General features: G+C 36.4%; 1 protein-coding gene across 5 annotated transcripts in view; it reads right to left on the bottom strand.

Moving 5' to 3' along the window:
• The window catches only part of Mindy3 (MINDY lysine 48 deubiquitinase 3), a 69,834-nt gene that overhangs the window by 9,144 nt on the left and 35,357 nt on the right, over nucleotides 1-25,333 (bottom strand). For all 5 annotated transcript variants that reach the window (XR_003483292.2, XM_027405233.2, XM_027405231.2 and 2 more), the window contains 3 exons: nucleotides 22,345-22,425; nucleotides 5,202-5,274; nucleotides 202-274 (listed from right to left, as the gene is read on the bottom strand). Coding sequence is in view for 4 of the 5 variants with exons in the window: in XM_027405233.2 (XP_027261034.1) it covers nucleotides 202-274; nucleotides 5,202-5,274; nucleotides 22,345-22,425 (227 nt within the window). In the remaining variant the exon portion in view is untranslated. The remainder of the gene's footprint in view (nucleotides 1-201; nucleotides 275-5,201; nucleotides 5,275-22,344; nucleotides 22,426-25,333) is intronic.

Below are 25,333 nucleotides of genomic sequence, written 5' to 3'. Positions count from 1 at the left end.
CAAAGTGAAGAAGCAAGACCATGATGGATATGTTTATCTGTTCTCAGACTGGATTAGGCTCCCCTCGCCCCTAAATTTGTATTGTTTTGCTATATAGGTTTAGTACTTTTATTTTATTTTTTTGAAAAACAGGGTAAAAATGTTTCGACTTGATGGAATGTTTTTTTGAGTGATCAAAGTAACACTTCCAATTCCACTCACTACTCAGGATCTGAAACAAGGTCCAAGGCTTTCATCACATCTTCTAGAAGGGAGTCAGCTATGAATCCATTATCTGGAAAAACATAAATGGTAAGTTGGAATAAGAACATTTCTGATCAGGTTCTGGGGAGGTGAGGATCACATTACAGGAGTACAAGGAGTTGAAGAAAAGCTGAAGTGAGGATGGCATTAAAAAGCTCAATAACCTAACTAGAAAACTCAGGGGAGAGCCTTATAAGTAGAATGAATCCAGCCAAAGACAGAATATCAGGACTCGAAGATAAAATAGAGAAACCAGACCAAAACAAAAAAGAGTATGAAAAATTAAACACACACACACCCCACACACCCACAATACAGGAAGGGTGGGATACCATGAAAAGACTAAACCTCTGAATAGAATAGGTTGATGGATCCCAGGTCAATCACATAGATAGGATCTTCAATGAGATTATAGAAGAAAATGTCTCCAAACTAAGGAAAGACAAACCCATACAGACACAAGAGGCACACAGAACACCAACTAGACAAGATGGGAAAAGAAAATCCCCAGGGTATATCATGCTTAAAGAGTATTGAAAGTTACAAGAGAAAAACTGCCAATCACATAAAAGGAAGACCTATTAGAACAACAGCTGATGTCTCAGAGGAAACTTGGAAAGCCAGAAAAGCCTGGAGCAATGCAATACAAGTTCTAACAGACCAGGACTGCTAACCTAATCTGTCAGATTTGAAGGAGAAAATAAAATTTCTATGACACCAACACCCTAAAAATTTTATATCCAGCAGACCAAGCCTAAGCAAAATATAAGAAATACTCAGGCCTGAAGAAAGGAATAAGCATAGCTAAGATACTGTAAAAAGAAAACTAACAAATAATTACTAAAAAATAAATTACTACAGAGAACACAATCAACAACAAAAATACAAGTCACAACACAATGCCTGTATTCCACACACACCTTTCATTAATAACCTTAAATACTGACAATCTCATTAACAATTTAAAACATTAACAGCCTCAAAGGTCCAATCAAAAGACACAAGCTGATTAAATCGATCAAGAGACAAAAATCCATCTACCTGTTGTCTACAAAAAGACTTAGTGTTAAGATAGGCACCACTTTAGAGTGACATGATGGACAAAAATATCCCAACCAATGGGAGTGGCAAGCAGACAGTGTTACTCTCATATCCGACAAAACAGACTTCACACTAACTCTAATCAGACAGGATAAAGAAAGATACTTGATTATAACAAAGGTAACATTGACCAAGAGGACATTGCTATCCTAAACAAATGCATCAAACTCTGGGGCAGCCAGTTTCACAAAGCACACTTCTAGAGTTAAAGACAGAGATCATCATCAATCCATATGCAGTTTCACTACCCCAGTATCTCCAGAAGGCAGGCCTTCTGGACAAAAAAATCAGAAACATCAGAGTTAAAGGACATCATACATCAAATGTTCTTAACAGACACCTCCAGATATTCCACCAAACACAAAGGGTACACATTTCTACTCAGCAGCTCAGACACCTCTCTAAAATTGACCCAAACCGGGACACAAACAAATCTTAATAAATTCAGGAATATTGAAATAATTGGCAATGATTCAACAAAATTTAAAGTTAAATGTCAACAACTAAAATGGTGGTGTGTATATACACAAAATAGTATAGAAAGCGACCCAAACTCTACTGATGCCAAAATTAATGACACAAACAAACACTGGTAGGGCAATTACAAATGATAACAGTTCTGAATAAGTCAGTTGCTTATTCTCTTCAATGCACAGTTCACAAGTACTCATTCCCAAAGATTGCCTCTACTTTAAATTAGCAGCCAGCATAATATCTTTTTCAGCAATTAGACAATGTTCTAAAAGTCCTACTAAAAGTCCTACTCCTCTAACAAACTACAGATAAAGTGAGCAGTTGATCACTCTGGATGTCTAATTTTATAGTCTACTAGGTAGGAAAGAGATTAGGAGTATACAAAAGCCTTTTATATTTGTAATCATCTTGAAGTAGTTCACCCTTTTCAAGACAGATTGCCCTTGACTAAAATGCTCCAGATCATTAAAAAATGCACAGATTTTAATGTGAAGGGCTAGTGTAACTACAACTTGTCTAGCTACAAATAATATGAGGTCTAAAGAATAAAATAACTTGCTTGAAAGCACTTTTAAAGACATTCAAGTCTGTAAGCTTGCTTTGATGAATCAGAAAGACGGAGAAAAAAAATTATTTTGTTTAGTTAAGTCACAGCTACAAGCCCGGAACTTCTAAATGTGAAGCAGATTTTATTTGGCCACTAGCAGACAGGAACAATAATCTGGAAAAGTCCCTGTGATTATTGGCTATCACAGTTCTCTACTTAATATTCAGCATCTTAGGAAGTATAATGTAAAATTCTCTGCTGTCCCTGTCTGGACACTTTCATCAATATAACTCTATTCTTTTACTTTTATTATTATTTTAGAATCCCATTATAGTATATACCTGAGGGCAAAGATCAGATCCAAATACTTTTCTCCCAAAATGATCAACAGTTAAAACTGTAGACTTCTTAAATGCTTGTGCATAAGGGTTTGCTGTCTAGTAAATCACTCTCACTATGTTCTGAGCAGTTTTTATTGTCATTTCATAATCTATGGTTTAATCATGAAATCTTGCCAAGTAATTAAAGAGGTTTAACAAAACATTGCTAAGATTAAAATTTTGATAGCATTCCAACTGAGAAAATACAAAAATATATTTTTGATCTGATAATTTTGTTTGACATCAAAGTAAGTCATAGGCTTCTAGAATCCTGAAGAATCTAAAATACAGATTACTGTAATTTTTCAAGTAAAAGGAAAGCCAATACCAAATTATTAGCAGCAATCTAATGTCAACAACTTTACAATGGTGCGAGCATTTCTATGACTTTAGCTGTAAAAAAAGACATTTTTGCTTTAGAACATCTAGAATCTACTCTTGGTTCTGAGAAATACAAAATACGTATGTAGCTTTGAAAGTGACACATACAAAAAGATAGTTTAGCAACTTTGCAAAAAATGGTAATAATCTATATTCTAGGTTATAGTAAAGTGTGTGTGTGTGTGTGTGTGTGTGTGTGTGTGTGTGTGTCATGAAGGTGTGTGTAGATATGAGGTAGATGTTGAATGTTTTCCTCACTCTGTCTCAACCTTAGTTTTGAGGCAGGGTCTCTCGCTGAACCCAGAGCTTGATGATTCAGCTTGGCTGGATGGCCAGTCTGTTAAGTTCAGGGATCTTCATGACTCTGTATCCCCAGCCCTGGGATCACAAGCACACACTGCCATAGCTAACTTTATATGTGGGTGCTGGGGAGCCGAGTTTAGTTCCTCATGCCAGCAGAGCAAATACTCGCCTAACTGAGCAATAACACCAGTCACATGCATGGCATAGCTTGTTTTAACATATTCATGGAGGTAAAATGTTTTCTAAGTTGTAATGTTACTCACCAAATCAGTCTCCATTATGTTTACAAGGTAGAGGAATATGTAGAGGATAGAGAGACACTCAGTAGTTAAGAACACTTGCTACTTTTGCAGAAAATGCCAGGACTCATATTGGGTGACTCACAAGCACTTGGAATTCCAGCTACAGGGCTTCTGAAACCCTCTTGTGGACTCAGAGAATACCTGTATTCATGCGGTATTCTTACATACATGTGGCACACACAGAGATACATACATATAAAATAAAAATAAATCTTAAAAAAAAGCGTGCAAGATATGGTCTACCTGTGGTCTTCCAGTATAAAGTTCACTCATTTACTTGATTATAATTGTGAGGAATGTTATACAATACATATCAAGTAATAGAATTAAAATTTCTACTATTCAGTGAAAAGTTTTTTATCTCCAAATTTTTATGTGTGTTAGCTTGGCAGGGCTATATTAACTAAAATATTAAACAAAAAGTAAGCAAGCTAAATGGGCTCTTCTTCCTCTACCAGACACAGCATTCTATGTATGAGTCACCATAATGAAGATCAGTTTTCTTTTCTCATCACTGCTCTTGATTAAGCAAGCTTAAGGATTAAGCACTGAGCCGAATTTTCATTTTCAGTCTTTTCAGTCACTCACAAATTAATCTGTTCCCCGATGAGGCAGTGCCAGCAGAGGCACAAGAAGGGAGCTGTGCCTGAAGGAAAGGACAGATTCAAGAGCAAAGAGCTTAAAGTAGAAGACAGAGAACACGATGATGACTGAAGCTCTTGAGAGCTCTGGAGGAATGCCCTGATATAACAATTTAGGTTTCTATATGGTAATTTCCAACTGAACTTAAGGTGTTCACTTTGAAGTTGTCTTTATGGGAGGGAGATGCAGGATTAAGGCACAATGTTTTCCTCAGTACAGAAACAAAAGGCCATTGAGACTCCTCAGGTGACAGTAACTGTAGACAGTTAATATACAAGTGAAATTTTCATAACTCATTTTGGTAGAATAAACACAGGATCAGAAGGTGAATGATCAGGATGACAGTCTTACTCATGAAGTATTTTTTCAATTACTTTTTATTGTGTTTGTGTGTGTGTGTGTGTGTGTGTGTGTGTGTGTGTGTGTGTGTGAGAAGTGTCAGATCCTTTGGAGCTGGAGTTACAGGGGTACTGGAAACCACACGAGGACCTTCAGCAGCCAGCGCTCTAACTGCTGAGCCAATCTCTAGCCCCTGTTCTGCTTATTCAGTGTGCATTTGGATCAGTTAAATAAAGAAGAATATTACTTATTTGAATCCTGGCTTTTGACATCCTACATCAAAGAGAAAATCACCTTTAACTAAGGATTCCAATAAACATAATTGCTCAGTGGCAGAATCTGATGGGAGTCACAGTTGGGTATCTTTACTGTCCTGTTTTCCATTTCATCACTTCTCAAGGTTTTTTTTTAGAACTGACACTCATCTTCCATTTAGTATTCCAACTCATCTTTTGAATAAAACCGGAGTATCAATATAGGATGTTTTACCTTCTGGATCATAGGTTTGAAAAACTCTTCTGGCTTGTTCAGAAGGTGCCTCAGGGGCAACTAAAGCCATATCCTAAAAAACAAAATGAATACTGTCAATCAGCTGCAACATTATATTAACAATTAGGGTGAGGTGAAGAAATGCTGGCATTTGGAGTCAGAACTCTTGGAGCTACAAATGTAACATAGGTGAGTGGCCAGAGAAACCACCAACTCTCTTTAGTAGTTAATTTTACTTCTGAAGGATAGAAATGACAGTTAAATCACATAAAATTGAGAGGATTTCATGCTAACATTATAAAAGCAATTGATATGAAATACAGTATGTAAAGAACCCATGATTTGTAAGTATATTTTATATTACTGTATATGTAAAGAAATATATAACTTCAAATATCAGATTCTAATTTTCAACAAATCAAAACTAAGAGAGAAGATATAACAATATACTCTAGTTTTCAAGGCATCAAAACTGGGCTTAGAACTCTGAGACTGTTCTAATTGCAAAGACTAATACAATCACACACAGTATTGTAATGGCAGATACCACTTTATAAGGGGAGTGTAAAACATGCATCAGGTTCATGTCTAATTTAGCTTCCAAGGAGACATTCTACAGCAGAGTTATCCTGTTTCCTCAAAAGTCAAGTTTCTTCATCACTGCTCATCAAAACAGTAGCACAATGCTCTATCGATGTCATTTCTTCATATCGCTTCCTTGCACATACCTAAGCCCTTGTGAAATCCTATTTCTGACTGACAAGAATGCAGAATTGAGGGCCCTGTTGCTGATGTCTGGCCATAGCTTCTCTCCAAGCTTTTACCTGTATTTGTGTTCAGTGAGTCACCTCATCAGAGAATAGGCATTCTCTAGCACCATCTCAAATCCTCAGACAGAGCTACACAGCAAGACCATCTCAAACCACATCAAACCAGAAAACAAACACAATAGCCATGAGGTATAAATATTAAAACGTAAATATATTATGGACAGATTTTAAAGAAAGATCTCTTAACTTCTATGTTTTTTTGTTTTTTATTTTTTTGGTTTTTCGAGACAGGGTTTCTCTGTGGCTTTGGAGGCTGTCCTGGAACTAGCTCTTGTAGACCAGGCTGGTCTTGAACTCACAGAGATCCGCCTGCCTCTGCCTCCTGAGTGCTGGGATTAAAGGTGAGCGCCACCACTGCCCTGCTAGATCTCTTAACTTCTATCCTCACCCATCTTTATCTCATTTATGAAAGAACTAAAAGAACCAGTAAGGAGAATTCTTACCTGACCCTGAAGTCTGACCTCTTCAGGAAAGGATAGCATGTTCCATTTTTATGAAAAATCAGGAATGGGAATCAAAACAAAGCAACCACACAGAACTTACATATTTTTTTCTTTTGTATTCCAAAAAAAGATGAATGAGAAAGAGGACTTGGTATTTTGTATGATTCAGTAATAGAATGTTTCCTGTTTTCCACTCCAGGCAGAGGTCTTTTCTGCTATTCTGACCATATGCGCATGCTAAGCAATATCTTCTTTGGTTTAACTTTCAATTCTGTCCTAAATTTATGACTTAGTATCTTACTGCTGGATATGTGTACGTTTGCTATCAAAAACATTGCGTCAAAGCAAACATGAAGGTATAATTTCATGTGGGCTTAATTATATTTTATGAGAGCTCTACAGTGAGTTACTGGGTCACAGGAAGAGTGCTTTTGTAATTTTGGTAGAGCATAGAGACTTGTGGATTATGTTTGCTTACTTAAACTTATTTCAAACAGTGTTTTATTTTTTGACAGAGTCACAAACTCATTATGAATCTTGGGATGCTCTCAAGCTCCTGGTCCTCTGACACCCTCCTCTTGAGTGCTGGAATAACAGGTATGCGCCTCTCTCTTGGTCTTAACATGCTGGGATTGAATCCAGAGCTTCCTGCATGCTAGGTAATTCTACCAATGAACTACATCACCAGCCTCTTGAACAATATTTCTTAAAAAAAAACTCACATCATCAGTATAGCCTTTGCTCTGGGCTAAAGCTAGGATTAGGATTGTATCCCAGCTCTCAAGATTCAGGGATCAACTGTGTTGCCTATATTCTACATTAATCTTAGTATAATCATTAGCTCTTTTAACTATTCATAACCTTCCTTCTTTCTTCAGTTCTCTTCTTTAGGAGGTCTGTGTGAAAACCAGTGGATGAATACAAAGTGCAGTCCTTCGGGAAGTAGCTCAACATTAGTGGAACCAATTATATGCAAATGGATACTCATTTTTTTCTATTCACCAGTTTCATTTAACCTTCTGTACTATCAACTAATGTTAAAAAAAAAGATAAGTATGATAAAAAATTCCATAGAATTTCTAAGTACCACTTAAAATTATATTCTAAGTAGAGGGGAAGAAAAAATAATCAGGCTTTTCTTGTCTTAAAAAACAAACAAACAAAAAAACCCAACTCTTGATTTTCCAAATTCATGACTAAGGGGTGTCTTGCCATGTATTTGTTCCTTTTTTTTTGTCATCAATGTTTCACAGTTTTTGGTGTCCAGATTTTTCAGTTCCTTGTTTTAATTTTTCCTGGGTAGCTTTGGGTAGTTATTATAAATTGAGGCTGTCCCCTTGATTTTTCAGGCAGTTCCTTGTTGATTTATAGAAACACTAATTTTTGAATTTTACTCCGTCTGTTTGGTAGCTTCAGCAGTCTTCCATGAAGTCTGTACTGTTTTCTATGTAAGATCATACCATCAGCACATGACTCTGCTTTCTCTGCTCCTCTTTGGGTGCCTTTTCTCTTACCTGATTGCTCTGGCAAGGACATTCACAACTATGGTAAACACAGGAGTGAGTGTAGAAGTCTTTGTTCTCTTCCACAACTCAGAGGAAAAGCTTTCAGTGTTTCACTGTTGAGAATTCATGGTCTCCTGTTATATGATGCCCTTCTATAAAAATTTTAGTGAGAGTTTTTAATCATTTAAACATACTAAATTCTGTCATATATTTTTACCTCTTCCCCCACATTAAATAAGATATTAAATAAGATAATCATATAGTTTGTATCCTTCATTCTCTTGATGTGATATGTCACATTTATTAATTAGTCTTTTTTGTAACACTTTTGCATGCCAGAAATACAATGCACTTGGTCTTAATGGATGCTCTGTTTTATGTGCTGCTGACTTCTAGGTGCTCACAGTTGTCGAGGAATTTTGCTTCCATGTTCATCAAGAATACTGGTTTCCCATTTTCCCCCTTTCCTTCCACCTGTCTTCCTGGTCTGGAATCTAGGCTCCTCCTCCCCCAGCCTCCTATGTGCTGGGATCACAGCTAGGTACCAACTTTGCCTAACTCTACTTGCCATCGTCTACTTTTGATGCCAGGCAGTGCTACATTCATAGATTATGAAAGTGTTCCCTCCCCTGATTTTTGGGTTTTTACTTTCTCATGAAACTAGATAGTAGTACTTGTCATGGAAATTAATTTTTTCTAGGTTACTTAATTTTTGGTATGTGATTATTAATTGTAATCCCTTAAAACCATGAAGCAGAAGAATTAACCGTGTTAAAATATTCACACTGCCCTGGGTGATTTGTAGATTCAACACATATCTATTAAAACTCTAACATCATTTTAAATAGAACTAGAAAAAATAATTTAAAAATTTCCACAAAAGAGCCACAAAAGGTCCTAAGTAGTCAGGCAATCATGAGCACAAAGAACAACTGAGAAATACAGTCATACACAACAGAGAACCCAGAAATTAATCCTGGCATGACAACTGATTTTAAATAATGCCATCAATATAGCTCAGTAAGGTACTTGCTGTCAAGGCTGACAACCCAAATTCAACCTCATGAACCACACGAACTCTGGAAAGTTTTTCTGTGACTTCCTGGTTAGCGCGCATGTGTGTGCACAAAGTAGTAATTTTTAAAAACATATTAATAGGTGGAGAAAGTGCTCTTTAACATAGAGAAGACTGGATTTCCACAAGTAAAAGAATGAAACTGGACCCTTAACTCACATCACATATGAACATTTCCTCAAAATGGATTAGGACTTAAATGTAAAAACAAGAACTCTAAAACTACTAGAAGAAAACAATAGGGGGGAAACTAAATGACACTGGCCATGGGTGATTCTATAATTTCACTCAAAACCCCCAGGAACCAAAACCAACAATAGTCAAATGGGGTCACATCAAATTTAAAACCCACAAATGAGGCTATGTTTGCAAGCCCTGCATCTCATAAAGTATTAATACTCGAAATATATAAGGATTCAAACTTAACAGTAAGAAAACAAAAACTCAAAAAGTAGGAAAGTACATGAATAGACATTTCTTAAGATACACAAAAGGCCATGGAATTCATGAGAAAAGAAAAAGCTTAGTATTATAACTCAGGGAAATGTATAGCCAGAATGGGAAATCATCTCTACACTGTCAGAAGAAGACAAGTGTAAGCAAGAAAGGAAAAGTGAGCTCTTGCCATGGTAGTTAGGAATTAATGCAAAACAGCCCAGCCATTATGGGAAACTGTGCAGAAGTTCCTTTAAAGTACTACTTAAAATCCAGCAATCCCATTCTGGAATAACCCTAAGGCTTAAAGGTCAAAGAGTTATTTATGTCATGTACGCTGACAAGTTATAGAAACAGGCCAAATGTCTCACAACAGATGAATAAATCAAAAAAATGTAGCAACAATGGAATACTACTTAGTCTTACAAAAAGAAATACGATCACTTCCATCACTGCACACTGAACTGGAAACTATTCCACTACATAAACCAGGCATAGAAGGGCAAATATTTCTTCTTCTCATCAATATGTAAACTCTAAAACAACTGAATTCAGAAGCACAGAGCAGAATGTTGTTTACAGAAGCTGGGGATTAGGAGGATTGGGAGACCTGGGATCCAAGGAGGAAGAATCAGACTGAGGGAAGGTTTCCCTTTCAGTTCTAGTACATACTATGATGAGTACAGACAGTAGATGACAGTACACTGCTAAACTGTTAAGATGGTAAATATTAAATATTCTCCCCAAATATGATAAGGACTGGAAATCATGGGCACTAACTAACTTGGTCTAAATTATTCCACAGTATACTTATAAATTATAACATTACTTTGCACTCCACAAATTTATATACCTATAAATTAACAATTTATAATAAAGAAGTAAAATAGTATTTTGAAGAAAAACACAGGCATAATGCTCCATTTGGGGGAATGAGCTGGTAGATAATATAAACAAAGCATTATGTCAATACTCCTCTTAAGTGAAATTTGAGAAATGTATTATTATTGTTTGTAAAGTTGAGGGAACATCAAAGTTTTACTAGTACAAGAGGGGTTAATTAACTTCCCAGTGTTACAAGAAAGCACTTAAAGAAAATTACCTGATGCCTTATTTGTAAATTCCAAGCATCAATAAATAAAAGTATATTCCATGTTAACCTATCAAGATATTGAACAAAAGAGCACACTGTGTTCTCTTGGTCCTGCTGACAAGCTTGTTCATTAAGGATGTGTGGAGAAGCAAAGTCCTAGTACAAAGACCCATGACTGAGGAATCCACCCAGGAAATTGGGCTCCATATTAATATTCAAAGTACTGTATACCAAATTTGAACAGAAATATAGAATCTTACTTAATTTAGAGTGTTTTATAATCCTAAAGGAACATATTTCAGTGAGGCTATCATAATTCTCAAGTTTCATATTTTACATCAAGGAACTATACTCTCATGAATAATTAAGTATGCAGAGAACTCTATGCCTCAGACTTTCTACTTCTTACATTTTATTATAGTAAGAGCTCTTAGACTTCACATTTAGCATATTCCCAGTCTCTCAATCTAAACACCCATAGTTTCTTCTCTATTCCGTCTTTCTTACTTTGGCTCATCTATTAGTTGGGAAAGAAAGACTTAGTCTTTGCACTCCAGGTCACATTATAATAGATGAAAGAGAAAAAATATGTTACTTAAAACATTTTCATAAATGCTTACTTTAACAAAATTACTTTCTAAAAGGAGGATCAAATATACTGCACTAACCCTCAAATCTCCCATTCCACACTGAGTTCTAATTAAAGTTATTGTAATGATGTAATTCTATGTCACTCAAGCTATCAGTTACTTGTATTTTCTTCATCTCTAGTTTAAACATTTAGGAAAAAGCTTCAAGAGGAGAAGCATCTGAAACTCTAAATTCTCTTCACGCATCACAAACACAAGAGTCAAATATATTCAATTACAGTTACCATCAAAATTATTTTTGTTGTATAATGAAATCTCTTTTTTGTGTGGCATAATCAGATGCTTTGGCCATAGCAATGTTAGGGTGAATCATTTGTTTTCAGCCCATTTACTAGTCTACAGGGATTACTGGAGAACACAGCCTTTAAGATCATTTAGCCTAATCCCCATTTACTTAACTGGTGAAGTACTGTAGCAGAGAAGCAGGGACTAGGATGTAAAGGGAATACCCAGTATCCCACAGTCAGGAATCTGAACCATGTGTCTCTGTTTCATGTAGCACTTTATGTACTATCATCAGTGTAATTATTTGATTGCACTGTCTTTTTAAAATGTAACTTTACCTCTTCTTTTAGACATGTACTGAACTATAAGGCATGTGTTGGCTAGATACTAGTAGAGTAACTGAGGAGGTCTTTACAATTTACTTATCATACCTTTCTTCATTATCAAGAAAAATCTGCTGTTGTAATCAAGGACCTCCAAAAGGTTACCCAATACAATGATTACAATGATAAAAATGTTATTTTAGCTTGAAGACATTTTATATTGCTATTTAGATCCCTCCAAACAATAAAATACAAATACATAACTGACCTTTCAGTTTGAAGTAAATTTAAAGTCACTTTATAATCTATTTCATACTGATTGTGTCTCCTTAACTATACTTAAAATGATTTGGAAACTATCAAGAAACAGATTTTAATTAATCATTAAATGTTCTCAAAACACACTATAACAATTGAAGCTAGTGGTCTTTTCTTTTTAGTTTTCATTTTCCTAATAACATACAAAAGCCTCAGGCTATCTCTACAGTATCCCATTGCTGTGTGGCACCTACCTCATCCTGCTGTATCAGCAAAGTCAAAGTCATCAGGATAGAAAAAGCATTTAGAGGTTACTCTTCTATATAACTCCAAGCTCTACATGTACAAGTGGAAGCATACACAGCAATGGGAGAAACTGTCTGAGGGGTTGAGGAACTCCAGTACTACAAAGTCACTAACAGTGAATAGCCTGTTGTCCATTGTTCTGCACCTGCAACCCACTTTAACCATCTTTTCAGTCTCACCAGAAGTTTTACTTCTAATGCCCAAGGTACCTACTTTGTAATGATTCTCCTGAGTCCCAAGACTGGTACTATATTTGGACTGCCTTTAGGGGAATTTAGAAAACAATCTTTGAGATTACCCCACTTAACATGAATAATACAGTGAAGTATTAAATAACAAAAGTAGGTCATCAGATTGCCAAAGATGTCAAGGCTAGACCAAAAATGTTAATCAAGATTTTAATAAGCACATTTAGGAATGGTCATACATTAGATATGTTCGATTTTTCCTTCCTTATGTATCTTATAGATACATAAAATAAAATCTATTTTCTATAATAAACTCTATTGACTACACTCTTGTCCCTCAATTAAATAGCCTGAGCTGTGGATTCAACTGCTGACTAGAGAAACTTAAGACTGATCAGGACGGACAGCTTTAAGGACCTTCTATCCAGGATGCTTCATGATTCCTTAGATAATCATTTGGACTCTCTTATGACAACAGATAAGAGAGGCACAAACAGGTCCTAGGAAGCAGGTAGACTGAAATTGAGAAGTGTTGTAGTTATCAAACACCCCCCTGCCCCCCAGTCAGAGTAGAGCAGACAATAGAATAGTACAAATAGCTGCTTTCCAGGCAAGACCCCTGATACTGTGATCCAGATTCCTATTCAAAGTCATCAAAACCAAGTTTTCCTTGTGTGGGGATACAAACTACCTGCAGAATCTTACAGTGTTAATGGGAATTGGCCTAATATACGCCAAGCAGTTAGGGAGGCTTATGTGTTTAATAACAAAATAATTGGAAATGGTTAATTTGTATAGCCTTCTCATCAAGTTTCAATATTTTCAAAATTATTTGTTAAATTTACATTGGAAGACAGATGTTAGGACACACAAATTATGATTTAACCTAAAAATTAAATATGTATCTTAAGTCTATTCCTTTTCTGTAGTGGGTAAGTTATAAAATGTAAATATTAGCAGAAATAGTAAAATCTAAGAAAAATGGATGGGATGACTAAACTTGGTTAAAACACAGAAGTAAACTACTACAAAATGCTCATGTATTATTCCTCATGAGTTTTATCTAATGATAAAAGATACTTAAACGTGAATTTTCCTCACAACACTAAACATTAATACCATGAAGCATTTTACTTATTTTTCATTAATACAGTACTGGGCATTTTAAAATACCCCCAAAACAGATCTCCCTCCCACTTAAGTACATCAGTCTTCCTAATGCTACACAGAGCACACAAAGAAAGCAGCCTGCTCTGCACCCAACCCTAGAAATAAGTAAGAGGACTGGGGTTTCCCCTTCATATTAAACTAAACATCTTTTATGCATTTTCTGTCTAAATGGTAATGTGTATTCATATGCTCTTACCTGAGAGAAAAAGTATTTTACTATAAGTCAAAGATGAGACTGAGTGTGCATGCACATACAGAGGTTTTATAATCCCAAACCAGAACAAAAATCAAAGCTATAAAAATCACCAACCTTGAAAGGAAATTTAAAACGACTTTGAAAAGAATTTAGTCCCTGTTCTTTTGAAGATAAAACATCCCGAGTACATAGATTCCTACATACATAATACATACATACATACATAAATATGTATGTATTATGTATGTATGTATCAATGGTTAGCCCACATTTAGGTTAAAACAAATAATAATATCTAAAATATTCTTTTAAAATGTAAAGTTCCAGCATTGGACCAAACCAAACCCTCTGAATGTGGGTACCAGCTAGGAGCCCAAGAGAGTCTATGGGACCTCTAACAGCGGAGCCGGTCTTTATCCCTAGAGCACAAATGGACTTTGGGAGCCCATTCCCTATGGAGGGATACTATTGCAGCCCAGATACAGCAAGGAGGGTCTAGACCCTCCCCCAAATGATATGACACACTTTGTAGGTCCTTGGTAGAAGACCTCATTATTCCTGGAGAGGAGTCTGGGGGTGGGGTGGGGTGGTTTGGGGTGGGTTAGGTGGGGAACATGGGAAGAGGGCGAGGGAATGTGGGGATGGATATGTAAATATGAGTAATTAAAAATAATAAAAACGTAAAGTTCTGTTAACAATGCAAATTAGCTTCATAATTAGTTCTCAAAAAAGAAATTAAGAAATGCTTCAAGTGTTAATTCTTAGACCCAATTATGAAAAAGAGACAGAGTCAGGAGTGGAAATGATGATTAAAACAGAACCACCTAAGGTGGCAAATGCCCAAATATTCAGCGTGGTAACACTGTAGCCTTTCAGTATGTAAACATGTTTCATGAGGAGACTCAACTCTTGACTATAGGAACTTGTGATTTTGAGAGAAATGCACCAATTAAGGAAGTATGTACAGTTACTTCCACAAAGAAAATACTGAACATATATTATCATCCATTATGTAGACTTGTTTAGTAAGAACTAACTTTATCTTCTGATATCAAAGAGAAACAATTCAAAATGACAAAGTAAGTTTAAGCATCTTTTCATAGGATTTTCTCTAGTGCAGTGAGTTTGCAAGTTCTCATCACCATTGGATACAAAACATAGGGATGTCTGGAGACCCGTGCCCACAGGGCATATTCACTTTGTCAGATCTAAAGGTTTTGCTCTGCCAAAGCTCAGATAGCTAGCATGAAAAATTCTCCATTCAACTTAACAGGAGTTAAATTTCCTTCTTGAAAGGGTCCATTTACTTACTGCATCTTGCATGCCTATGCCTGTATTAGAAGACTGTGTGGGAACTCTAGCACCTGACTGCTCTGCAGTTCCCACAAGGCTCCTACAGGGAGATTCTGTGACATTCTCGTAAGACAAGAATCAATCTTAATCCACATAGGGCAGCTTGGCTTTCATGAGTTTCTCTAGCAGACTCCCTAAGATACTGTGTCAGCAAGGGCAGTATCTTATCACCTTTGCTTTTAACACAGGCTCAGGTTTAGTTAGACCTCTAAAAAGATCACTAGTATATGAGAAAAGAAGATTTATAAAACACAATGGAAAGTTCAAATTTAAAATCAGAGAAAATTCCATAAAATATGTAATATATTTTTAATGTTATCAAATGTATTCATAAAATGATTAAATTCAGTAACTATTGATTTTTCAATAAAACCAACTTGTGATAAAAATTTCTTCAAATCTGATAAAAAATATCTCTTTTGTGGGTCAGAAAGAGATACTAACAGCATTGAAAGGTAAGTTCTAGGTCACTGGGCATCTCATATATGACGTGGTGATTACTGAGTTCAGCAACAAAACTGAAATCACCAGCTTCCACTGGTGTTCTTTGTGGAAAGTTTCAGTCAGTCCAAAGTCAGATGTTCTTATCAAAGGAAACCTCAGAACAATCAGGTGACAGGTTACTTCACCGAAGAGAGAAATGTGTATCTACCTGAAATCACAACAGCAATCTTAATAATGATATACATTTTGATGCTGCTCATTCATAACTACTCTTCAAACTTCTTTTATTCAGTTATATTAGAATCTAAGCTGAATAAACTGTTATTTACAAATATTAGGATTGATATTTGAAAGATACAACAGCAAATTTAGGAAAATCATAAAACATTTAACAAACAGCACTTGCTTTAAAATGGGCCAAGGTTTAAAACAAGGCTGTGTAGCTCACAGCACTGCCAGTCTCCACTTGAAGACTGTCTCCACCTCTCATGTGGTATGTGCTGTGGTTAAAACTGAATGATGATCTGACCTAAGTAAAAACAGTGTTGTAAGGTGACCCTTTAAAAAAAAAAAAAGACTGCTTACATATTTTAATTTTATGTATATTAATGTCTGCATGTATGTTAGGTATCTTGTATGTGCTTGCTGCCTGATGAGGTCAGAAGATGATGCTGGAGCCCCCAGGAACTAGAGTTGGACAGCTGTGAGCTGTCACATGGGTGCTGGGGGTCAAACAGTCCTCTCCAAGACCAGCACAGGCTCTAAACTGCTGAGCCATATTTCCAGTACTCTTAAAAATGCTAGCAATTAATTAGATTCAATTATCATATTCTATCATCTCATTTACTTAACATTTATAGTTTTTCCACTATCCACAACAAAGTATTACATGAAGCCAAGAACATTTGGATGATTCTTGGATAAATACTAGTTCAAAGTATTTGATAATTACCATTTGTTCAATAGGTTTTCTATAAATATAAAATACAATAAACTCAATTTAAAAAAACAGAATCAAGAAACCAAAGTTCTAATCTAAAATAGATAAACAGATATTAACTACAGTGTAGAAAGCTTAACTGGATTCTTGTTTGGGGTAAAAAGTTACAGAAAACACTTTCTGGGCTTGCTCGGCAAGTTTCTTATTACTTACATAGTGAGATGAGGCTGGATTCTTCAGTCTGCACCATATTTCTCTGCACTGTGAAATTTACCAGTATAAATATACTTGTTGCTCAAGTTTCTTGTCTTGCCTGGTCCCATGGCTGCTTTGCCCCAAATACAAACACAGAGATGCTATACTGATTATAAAACTCCTGGCCGAAGGTTAGGGCTTCACTGGCTAGCTCTATCTTAATTATTAACCCATAACTACTAATCTATGTATTTCTACATGGCATTCTCTTACCAGAGAATGCCTAGCACATCCTATCTTCCCAGTCTCTACATGGCATCTCTGCCTACCTATCCCAGAATTCTCCTTGTCCTGCCTATCTTCCTGCCTCTATTGGCCAAACAGTGTTTTATACATCAACCAATAAAAGAGGCATATATACAGAAGGACATCTGCCATCATACACTTGCTTTGAAATCAGAAAATTAAGACGTAGTATTATAAAAAAATACTAAGCTACTAGTTTCAAACTAAGCCCATTATTTTGATAACACACATCAAAATATGTCTAACTTAGGTTAGAAATAAGAGAAAATATAATGAATAAATATGAATTATAATTCGCAATAAAACTGAAGTCTCAATGTAAAGGAGTTTTTTCTTTTTTGCTAGAAAAGAAAGTAATGGAAAATTTGACCAATCTATGATTCATTAAATGTATGGTACCATCTGTGGCAAATAGATGTTAGTTCATGTCTTCCCACAAACCAGGAATGAACTTAATCCTATTATTTTGCTAAGTGGTCACAGTATCAAACTGATATATATATATATATATATATATATATATATATATATTATATATATATATATATGCAGTTCTGAGTCCTCAAAAGAACAGAGAGTAAGTGTCTATGAAGTGCTTAGCCATAAATGGGACTGTAAGAACCAGAGGTTGGCAAAGGGGCATGCCAAACAGTTGTCTTCTGGACATGACAGGGCCACTGAACTGTGTTGTGGAATATTAGTTGAAGATGTGTTATGTTTATTTATTCTGTGGGACATTTGTTTAATGATGCAAAGATGTGCTGCATTCTTTTATGTTGCATTTGTTTAACTCTGAAGCTGTGTAACTTTGTCTGTCTAAAACACCTGATTTGGTCTAATAAAGAGCTGAACAACGGCCTTTAGTGAGGTGGGAGAAAGGACAGGCAGGGCTGGCAGGCAGAGAGAATAAACAGAGGGAGAAATCTGGGAAGAAAAGATCAAGGAGTGAGAAAAGAAGGAGCCAGTCCCCCAACCACACAGCCAGACACAGAATAAGGAGGAAAGAAAAGACACAGAAATAGAGAAAGGTAAAACGCCCAGAGGAAAAAGGTAGATGGAATAAATTAAGAAAAGCTGGCTAGAAACAAGCCAAGCTAAGTTAGGCATTCATAAGAAAGAATAAGCCTCTGTGTGGATTTATTTGGAAGCTGGGTGACAGTCCCCTCAAAAGAGCCAAAAGAGTAAGGAGTAAAAAACAACAACTATACAGCTGTGGTTACCTACACAAGACCTGCACAAGATCAAGCTAGTAAATAATACTCTAGCATGGAGACAAGAGGAGCTCATGACCTCCCACCCTTAGCTGAGAAGCTACATAGACTGCTGGGGAAAGGGCCAGCCAGTTTCCTTAGGAGTGTGGTCCCTAGTAGATAGACCATGATACAGTGGATGCCCCCAACACATTCACAAAATAGGGCAGCACAAACTAGCCTCAGTGGATTATTAAGAAAAAAAAAAAAAAAAAAGGAGGCGAGGTGGAGAGGAAGGGGATAGATTCAGGAGAAGTTAAGAGGAAGGAATGGGTGTGTATGATGATGATAAAAATACATTGTATGCATGTATGAATTCTCAAAGGATAATAAAAAAATTACCCTGGATCAAATTATACCAATTATACCACTTACTAAAAATATGATAAAAATCTGTTTTACCTATGACCTGGATTATTTTCAACACGTCTGTTTTCTGAATCACCCATGGTACCCTGTTCAAAATGCAAATTTAAGCTTGTTCCTCTTCTTACCACCCCTAAACTGGTTGCGGTCAAATTTTTCCAAGTGAGGTGGCTATGAGTGCTTTTAGGCTAAGTAGTAACACAGTGTACTTACATTCCCAGCATTATCTCATACCTGCCTCCCTGGTTTTGAGCACTTCAGCTCTTTTCTTTCAGTGTGTTCACATCAGCTTTTCCTTCTGCAGTCATTCATTCGTCCAACTATTTTCTAAATAGCAAAAGTTCTTGTTCCCTTTGCTAGTTTAATCTCACTGCTACCTCTGTGCTCACTGTAAGTATCAATTCTTCTAGGAAACATCTCAGCTTTTCAAAACTCAGATAAATTCCCTTGGTATTATAGATCTGAGCTTTGTCAAGACTCATCATCACTCTTGAACGTTTCTGAGTGTGGAAACTTCAGCCATAGCCTTTTTTCCACTAGGATACACACCTCCACAACAGCAAGAACAATGTCTGTTTAACACTGTAGTCACAGCATCTGGCACAATTCCAAGACACAACTACCCCTAGAAAACATCTGATAGCTGAGCACAGGAAGAAATGAACACAGCAGCAGCCTATGCACAGCATATGAGGAATCTAACCGTTTGAGACAAGAAACTATGCTTCCGTAGAGGCTGCTGACTATAACAAAGCAAAACGGTGTAACTCCAACCAGGAAAACCCACAACACCAGACACAGAGCCAGTCTACAGAAATGATTTCATAGGACAATTTTTTTGTTGTTGGTTTTTCAAGACAGGGTTTCTCTGTATTGCTTTGGAGCCTGTCCTGAAACTCCCTCTGTAGACCAGGCTGGCCTTGAACTCACAGAGATCCGCCTGCCTCTGCTTCCCGAGTGCTGGGATTAAAGGCGTGCGCCACCTATACCCTTACCTTTAAAATATATCTTCCCCCTATTCTTCCACCCTTAATGTATTTCCCTTCCCCAAAGTGGATCTTTTCTGATTTGTGTCAGGGTAGAATGGATGAGAAATTTGCTTCCTGAGGTAAAATGGCAGGATTTGTGATGACTTTGGGTTTGATAGAGAAGCTATAGAAATGTCTAATGAAATATGTATGTCTAAATTCGACCTCAGAGACTCAAAGATATGTACTTGACAGCTATTCAAGTCTTTTTAAATTTTTTTATTTACAATTTTTAAAATTAAATATATTTTGATCATATTCTTTCCCTCCCTCAAGTCATTCCAGATCCTTTCCCCCCTCCTACATCTACCCAACTCTAAGTTCTTTTTTCAAAAAACAAACAAAAAATCAATACAACAAATCCCCAAGAAACAAGATAAAAAAACATCAAACTCTAACCAAATAAAAGCATACCCCCCCCTTGCACACACACACACACACAAAAAAAAAAAACAAACAAACAAAAAAACTATGGAGTCCCTTATATGTTGGTCAGCTCCTCTTAAAGATGAGGCCCACCTTGGAGTGGTTGATAAATCCAGTGTCACTCCATTAAAAAAACTGATTTTCTCTCTCCCAACAGATATAAACGACAGTTTAGTTGTTAACCTTTACCCTAGTGGCTATGGCTAGATTGTCTTTCATTTGTGTTTTTTAATATAACAAAAAAAACCATGACAAAACATTAGAGTGGACAGGACAAACCAACAGCAGGAAGAGAGTCCAGCAGAAGGCACAAGAATCTGAGACCCACCCATCTGCACTACTAGAAGCCATGATGTATACACAGAGGGCCTGGTGCAGGCCCTATGCATGCTGCTTCATTATCTGAGTTCATATGTGTTTTGCCTGTATTGATTCAGAGGATCTTGTTTCCTTGGTGTTCTCCAGCCCCTCTGGCTTTTAACTCTTTCTGCCTCTTCCATGGGGTCCATGAGCTCTGAGGGAAGGGATTTGATGGAGACATCCTGTTTAGGTCTCAGTATCCATAGGCCAATTATATAGAATTTTATAACTTATTTTTAATAAATTCTTGGGGAAGAAACCTTATAATCTTATGTTTCTTTGGGGTTACAGGATATACAGAGTGAATAAATTAACCACAAAATAACAGACAAAAATTGAAAACAAAACAATAATAGTCAAAGTATGGCCAAAAGTGACAGTTCAACATGTATAAGTATTTTAAAAAGACCAACCCAAATAGTGAATTGTTCCTTTTTATAATTTCAAGGACAGCAAAACTTTCAGCATTTTTTATGTAGTGAGGAATATACAAATACTTTATATTTTAAAATATCTAAAACAGAACCCAATAAATGTTAGCTTCATTTACTATTTATTCAATTTTCCACTGAGGCAGGAAGCCTCAGTCTGTATAGTATCAGCCTTGGCTCTCTCCCATCTCCACAAACCCACTTGTATAGTTTTATGTCAGTTTTCCTAATGTTAAAGAATAGGGTTAGAGGTAAAATAATTGTTTTAAAAACATATTTCATGTAAATTTAAGCTGCTTTTCATTTCCAGAAATATATAGCGATGAATATGTGTTTAGAATTACAAGTTTTCTGTTTCTGAGGTTGACTTCATCCTCCCTACTTTGAGAGTGAAATGAAGAGCAAGTTTCAGACTCTAAATAATGTATCAGGATAGCCTGTACTTTCACACAATGCACTTATGACTTGTCCGTGTTAAAGTAACATGTTCCTTAATCTATATCTATAAGCTGGATTTTGGCTAGCACAATGAAAGCAGGAAGAAAATAAATAAAACGGATTATCAGTTCAATGAAACTTATAAAACTATTATAGAAGCAACCTTATACTAGAAAAAAACATGCTGTCAAAGTCTCCTGGAATAATTAGAAGAGTGCACTTGGAGTAAGGGACCTTGAAAATACACTTTTATACCCCCCATTAGCATCTGATAGTTTGTTCTTAATGGTGTCAGAGATGTCTGTAACTGCTTGCTGAATAATGAATGTGCCTATAGTGCTAACAAGTGCTCAGATTTACTGAGTGCTCACCTAGTGCTACGGACTGTTAAGTATTTTAGATTTGAGGCTGACAACACTTCTAAAAACTAGGTACTTTATAAAGTTCAAGTTTGTCTTGAACATAGAAGAAAAGAGTCCAGGGATGTTGGGAAGCACACCTAGGGTTTAAATGAAGGTTTCCAATGGCAAAGCTCTGACCATCCAGCTGTGGAAAATATTACATCGTTTTAACAAGTAAGATTTAGGAACAGTTTTACACAAGAACCCAGAAACCAAAGTTGTTTCTTCCACATCTCAGTGATTTCTGAACAAGATAAAAAACCAGAGTTCTGAAGTTAGTAGACAGAAGTACATGGCACCTGAGCCATAAAGCAGTTTGCTGAGATGACTCCAAAGTTCCAGCACAGCAACAGGGCTTTCTTAGTATGAACTGATAAGATTTTTTGGAAACATTACATTTATTAATGGTTGGACTACCATCTGAGGAAAGATCAAACTAAATATGGACTTATAGTATTACGAGTTGCCTAATATCATTCTGAAGAAAACAAAGTCCCTACAAGCCTACCTTGGCAAAAAACACGGTGAGGTGGGTTTCGCTGCCAACAATCCAAATAGGGAATTTTGGAGATTTCAAGTAAGAACCAACCTAGAATAAATTCAGCAAAGTAAAACAAATAAATGAAAAATTTATGCTGCTTTTAAATATTTGTTCAGAATTATGTGAAACATAACAAAGGTGTCTAATATTTCTTACACCCAAAGTTTAAATGCTGAGTACAGAAAGGAAACATTCCTAAACTTACACTGCATCTTTAAACCAGAACATAGCAATGTACATCTTAGTGCATATACACTCATCATGAGGACTTTAGCTCAAGAACTCATTCTCAGATTTTGCTACATTTCCCAGATAGAACAGTCACCTCAAGAATTTCAATTTGGCACAAAATTAGAGCCATAAATTTATAATTATTTTATAAGGTAATCATTGTAAAACAATAACTAAGATAAGAGGAAAAGATAAGGGCATCCTTTTCCTTAAAGAGTTTAGGTTAATACAATAACCTCCCCTAAGAAAAAGCTTACAGTATAAAACATTCAACAATATAAAGGACTCCAACTATTTGACACTTGATGAAAAGTTCAGGTTCTACATAGCATCTTTTCTTTCTTTCTCCCCCCCCCCCCCGGGGATTTTTTGAGACAGGGTTTCTCTGTAGCTTTGGAGCTTATCCTGAAACTCACTCTGTAGACAAGGCTGGATGGATCTCCAACTCACAGATCCACCTGTGTCTGCCTCATGAGTGCTGGGATTAAAGGTGTTTACCTGCAAGGTCATATACATACAAGATTGTGCCCCCCAAAAGGTGTGTGTGTGTGTGTGTATACATATATATGAATGTGCCAAAAAACCCTTGCATTTACTTGTAACTTAGATAGAAAGTGCATTTTGAACAAATAAAACAGATTCACACAATCCATCATGTTTATACTAATCAATTCTACACTTCCCTTAAAAACAACTAATCTTACCTATTTAGTTTGCTTTCCTGTCTCATTCAGACTGACTATAACTGGAAACTGTAAGAGGCTTTCCTATTCAGCCAGTAGCCCTTGCTTCACCACCACTACAGCCCTGTGGAATTTACTATCATCACAAGGGAGGTGAAAAACAGGAACTCTTGTATTCATGGACAGAAGACACAGTACTTTGTTCTATGAAAGCAGGGACGAGTTTGATATGCTAACATGAAAACTGGTCAAGTAGGAAGGATCCGTTGAGGACAGCAGAGAAAGAAATAAGCGAAGAAAGGCATAGTGCTCAGATATCCTCAAATGCGGCTGGAGAGATGAGCAACAAGAGGTCTCACTCTTAAGAGAGCAGAGAGGTGCACAGTAGCAGGGCCTGGCTTGGACTTACACAGAGCTAGAATCACAAACAGTGTTCTGACTGCTAGACTAAGTCTCTATCACACAGTGGACAGTCTAGATACTGCTTAATTTCCCTTAGAAAAAGCATGTGCATTTCAGTAAGGTAGAGGCAAAGCAAAACAAAACAAAAAAACAAAACCCAAACCAAACCAAACCAAACAAAAACAAACAAAAAAAACATGCAGACAAATCTTTAGAGTAGCAGTGTTTATAACAGCCCAAACTGGAAATTACTACTCTAAACTATTAAATCTGAACCATTAAGAAATAGAAGACTCCTGTTACTCAATTCTTCATGACAGAAGCTAAATTTAAAGTTTTACAACATTAACAGGTCCTTTAAAATGTATAAACATCCACCAGTTGGTGGATGGAAACAAAACTGACACATTATTAAACAGAGTGGTTTCAACATAAAAGAGAATGAAGTGCTATTACATGAGTGGAGGAACCCATGAAGCCAGAAAGCAGAGCTGTCATGTCTAGAGCTAGGAAGAAGGAAGTGTTAGAGTTTCTTTTGGGGTTGAGGAAAACCTTCCAGAAGTAAGGATGATGGCTGCCCAGCTTTATAAATACAGCAAAATGATGGAACTGTATGCATCAAAATAGTGACATTTATGATAATATATTATTTCTTATTTATTTCCTGGAACTCACTTTGCAGATCAGGTTGACCTTGAACTCACAGTGATCCACCTGCCTCTAACTCCCCCAGTGCTGGGATCGAAGGTGTGTGGCTCTTGTCTTTAAATACAATTAAAAGTACCAATCTTTCTGTGTGTGCATGTAGGAGGGTTATAAATAGGTTCATTTATGTTCCTATGTGTTCAAAATGAGTAAAATGTTAACTTCATTATTAGAAGGCAATCTGCTACACTATCAAAGAATGGAGAAATGTTTAGATTTATAACATTTATATAAGCATAATTCATTTCCTTTATGTCATTTCCCTATCTGGTGACATGACTGAGAACTTACATACTGATGAACTTATATACAGCATGTTAGAAACTGACAGCTCAGTTCTGATGCCCTAGTTATAAACCAGTCAGTCTGCTTTAAGATCAGCTGATTAAATTCATATGGCACCATTCTTTTCATAGTCCTCACACTACAGGATCAGTCTATTTGCCCATATGCCAGTTGCCAGACAAATAGTTATAGCCTTATAGTACAGAGCCCACTGGAGTTATTCAAATTAGCACATCATAAAAATCCCACTTGCCATGTAATCTGCACCTGCAGCTCCAGCTTGCTGCTACCCTGTCCCCAGGGTGGAAGCCATTGGTGGCTCTGTTGTCAGCTCTCTTTACCTATTATTTATAAGCAACAGTACATTGGGGCATTAGAAGAATCCTGTAAGAATCTAATACCATCAGGGAAGAGAAGACAAAACAAATTCAAGATAAAAAAATGTAGAAAGTCACCATGGAGTAGTCAGTCATTCTTAGCAAATAATGAGAAATAGTAACTGAGGGCAGGATGGAAAGATGGCTCTGCTACTAAGGGCTAGGCTCACAACCGACACTATGAGAGTAACTGAGGAAGACATTTTCTGATACAACTTAACCCCAACCTAAGGGAAGAATCAGCCATTCATTTAAAGAACTGGGGCACTCTAC

The sequence above is a fragment of the Cricetulus griseus genome, chromosome 3 (genome assembly GCF_003668045.3).
Source record: "Cricetulus griseus strain 17A/GY chromosome 3, alternate assembly CriGri-PICRH-1.0, whole genome shotgun sequence".
Lineage (NCBI taxonomy): Eukaryota > Metazoa > Chordata > Mammalia > Rodentia > Cricetidae > Cricetulus > Cricetulus griseus.
The sequence above is the reverse complement of the archived record's forward strand: the minus strand, read 5'-3'. Positions and strand labels throughout refer to the sequence as shown.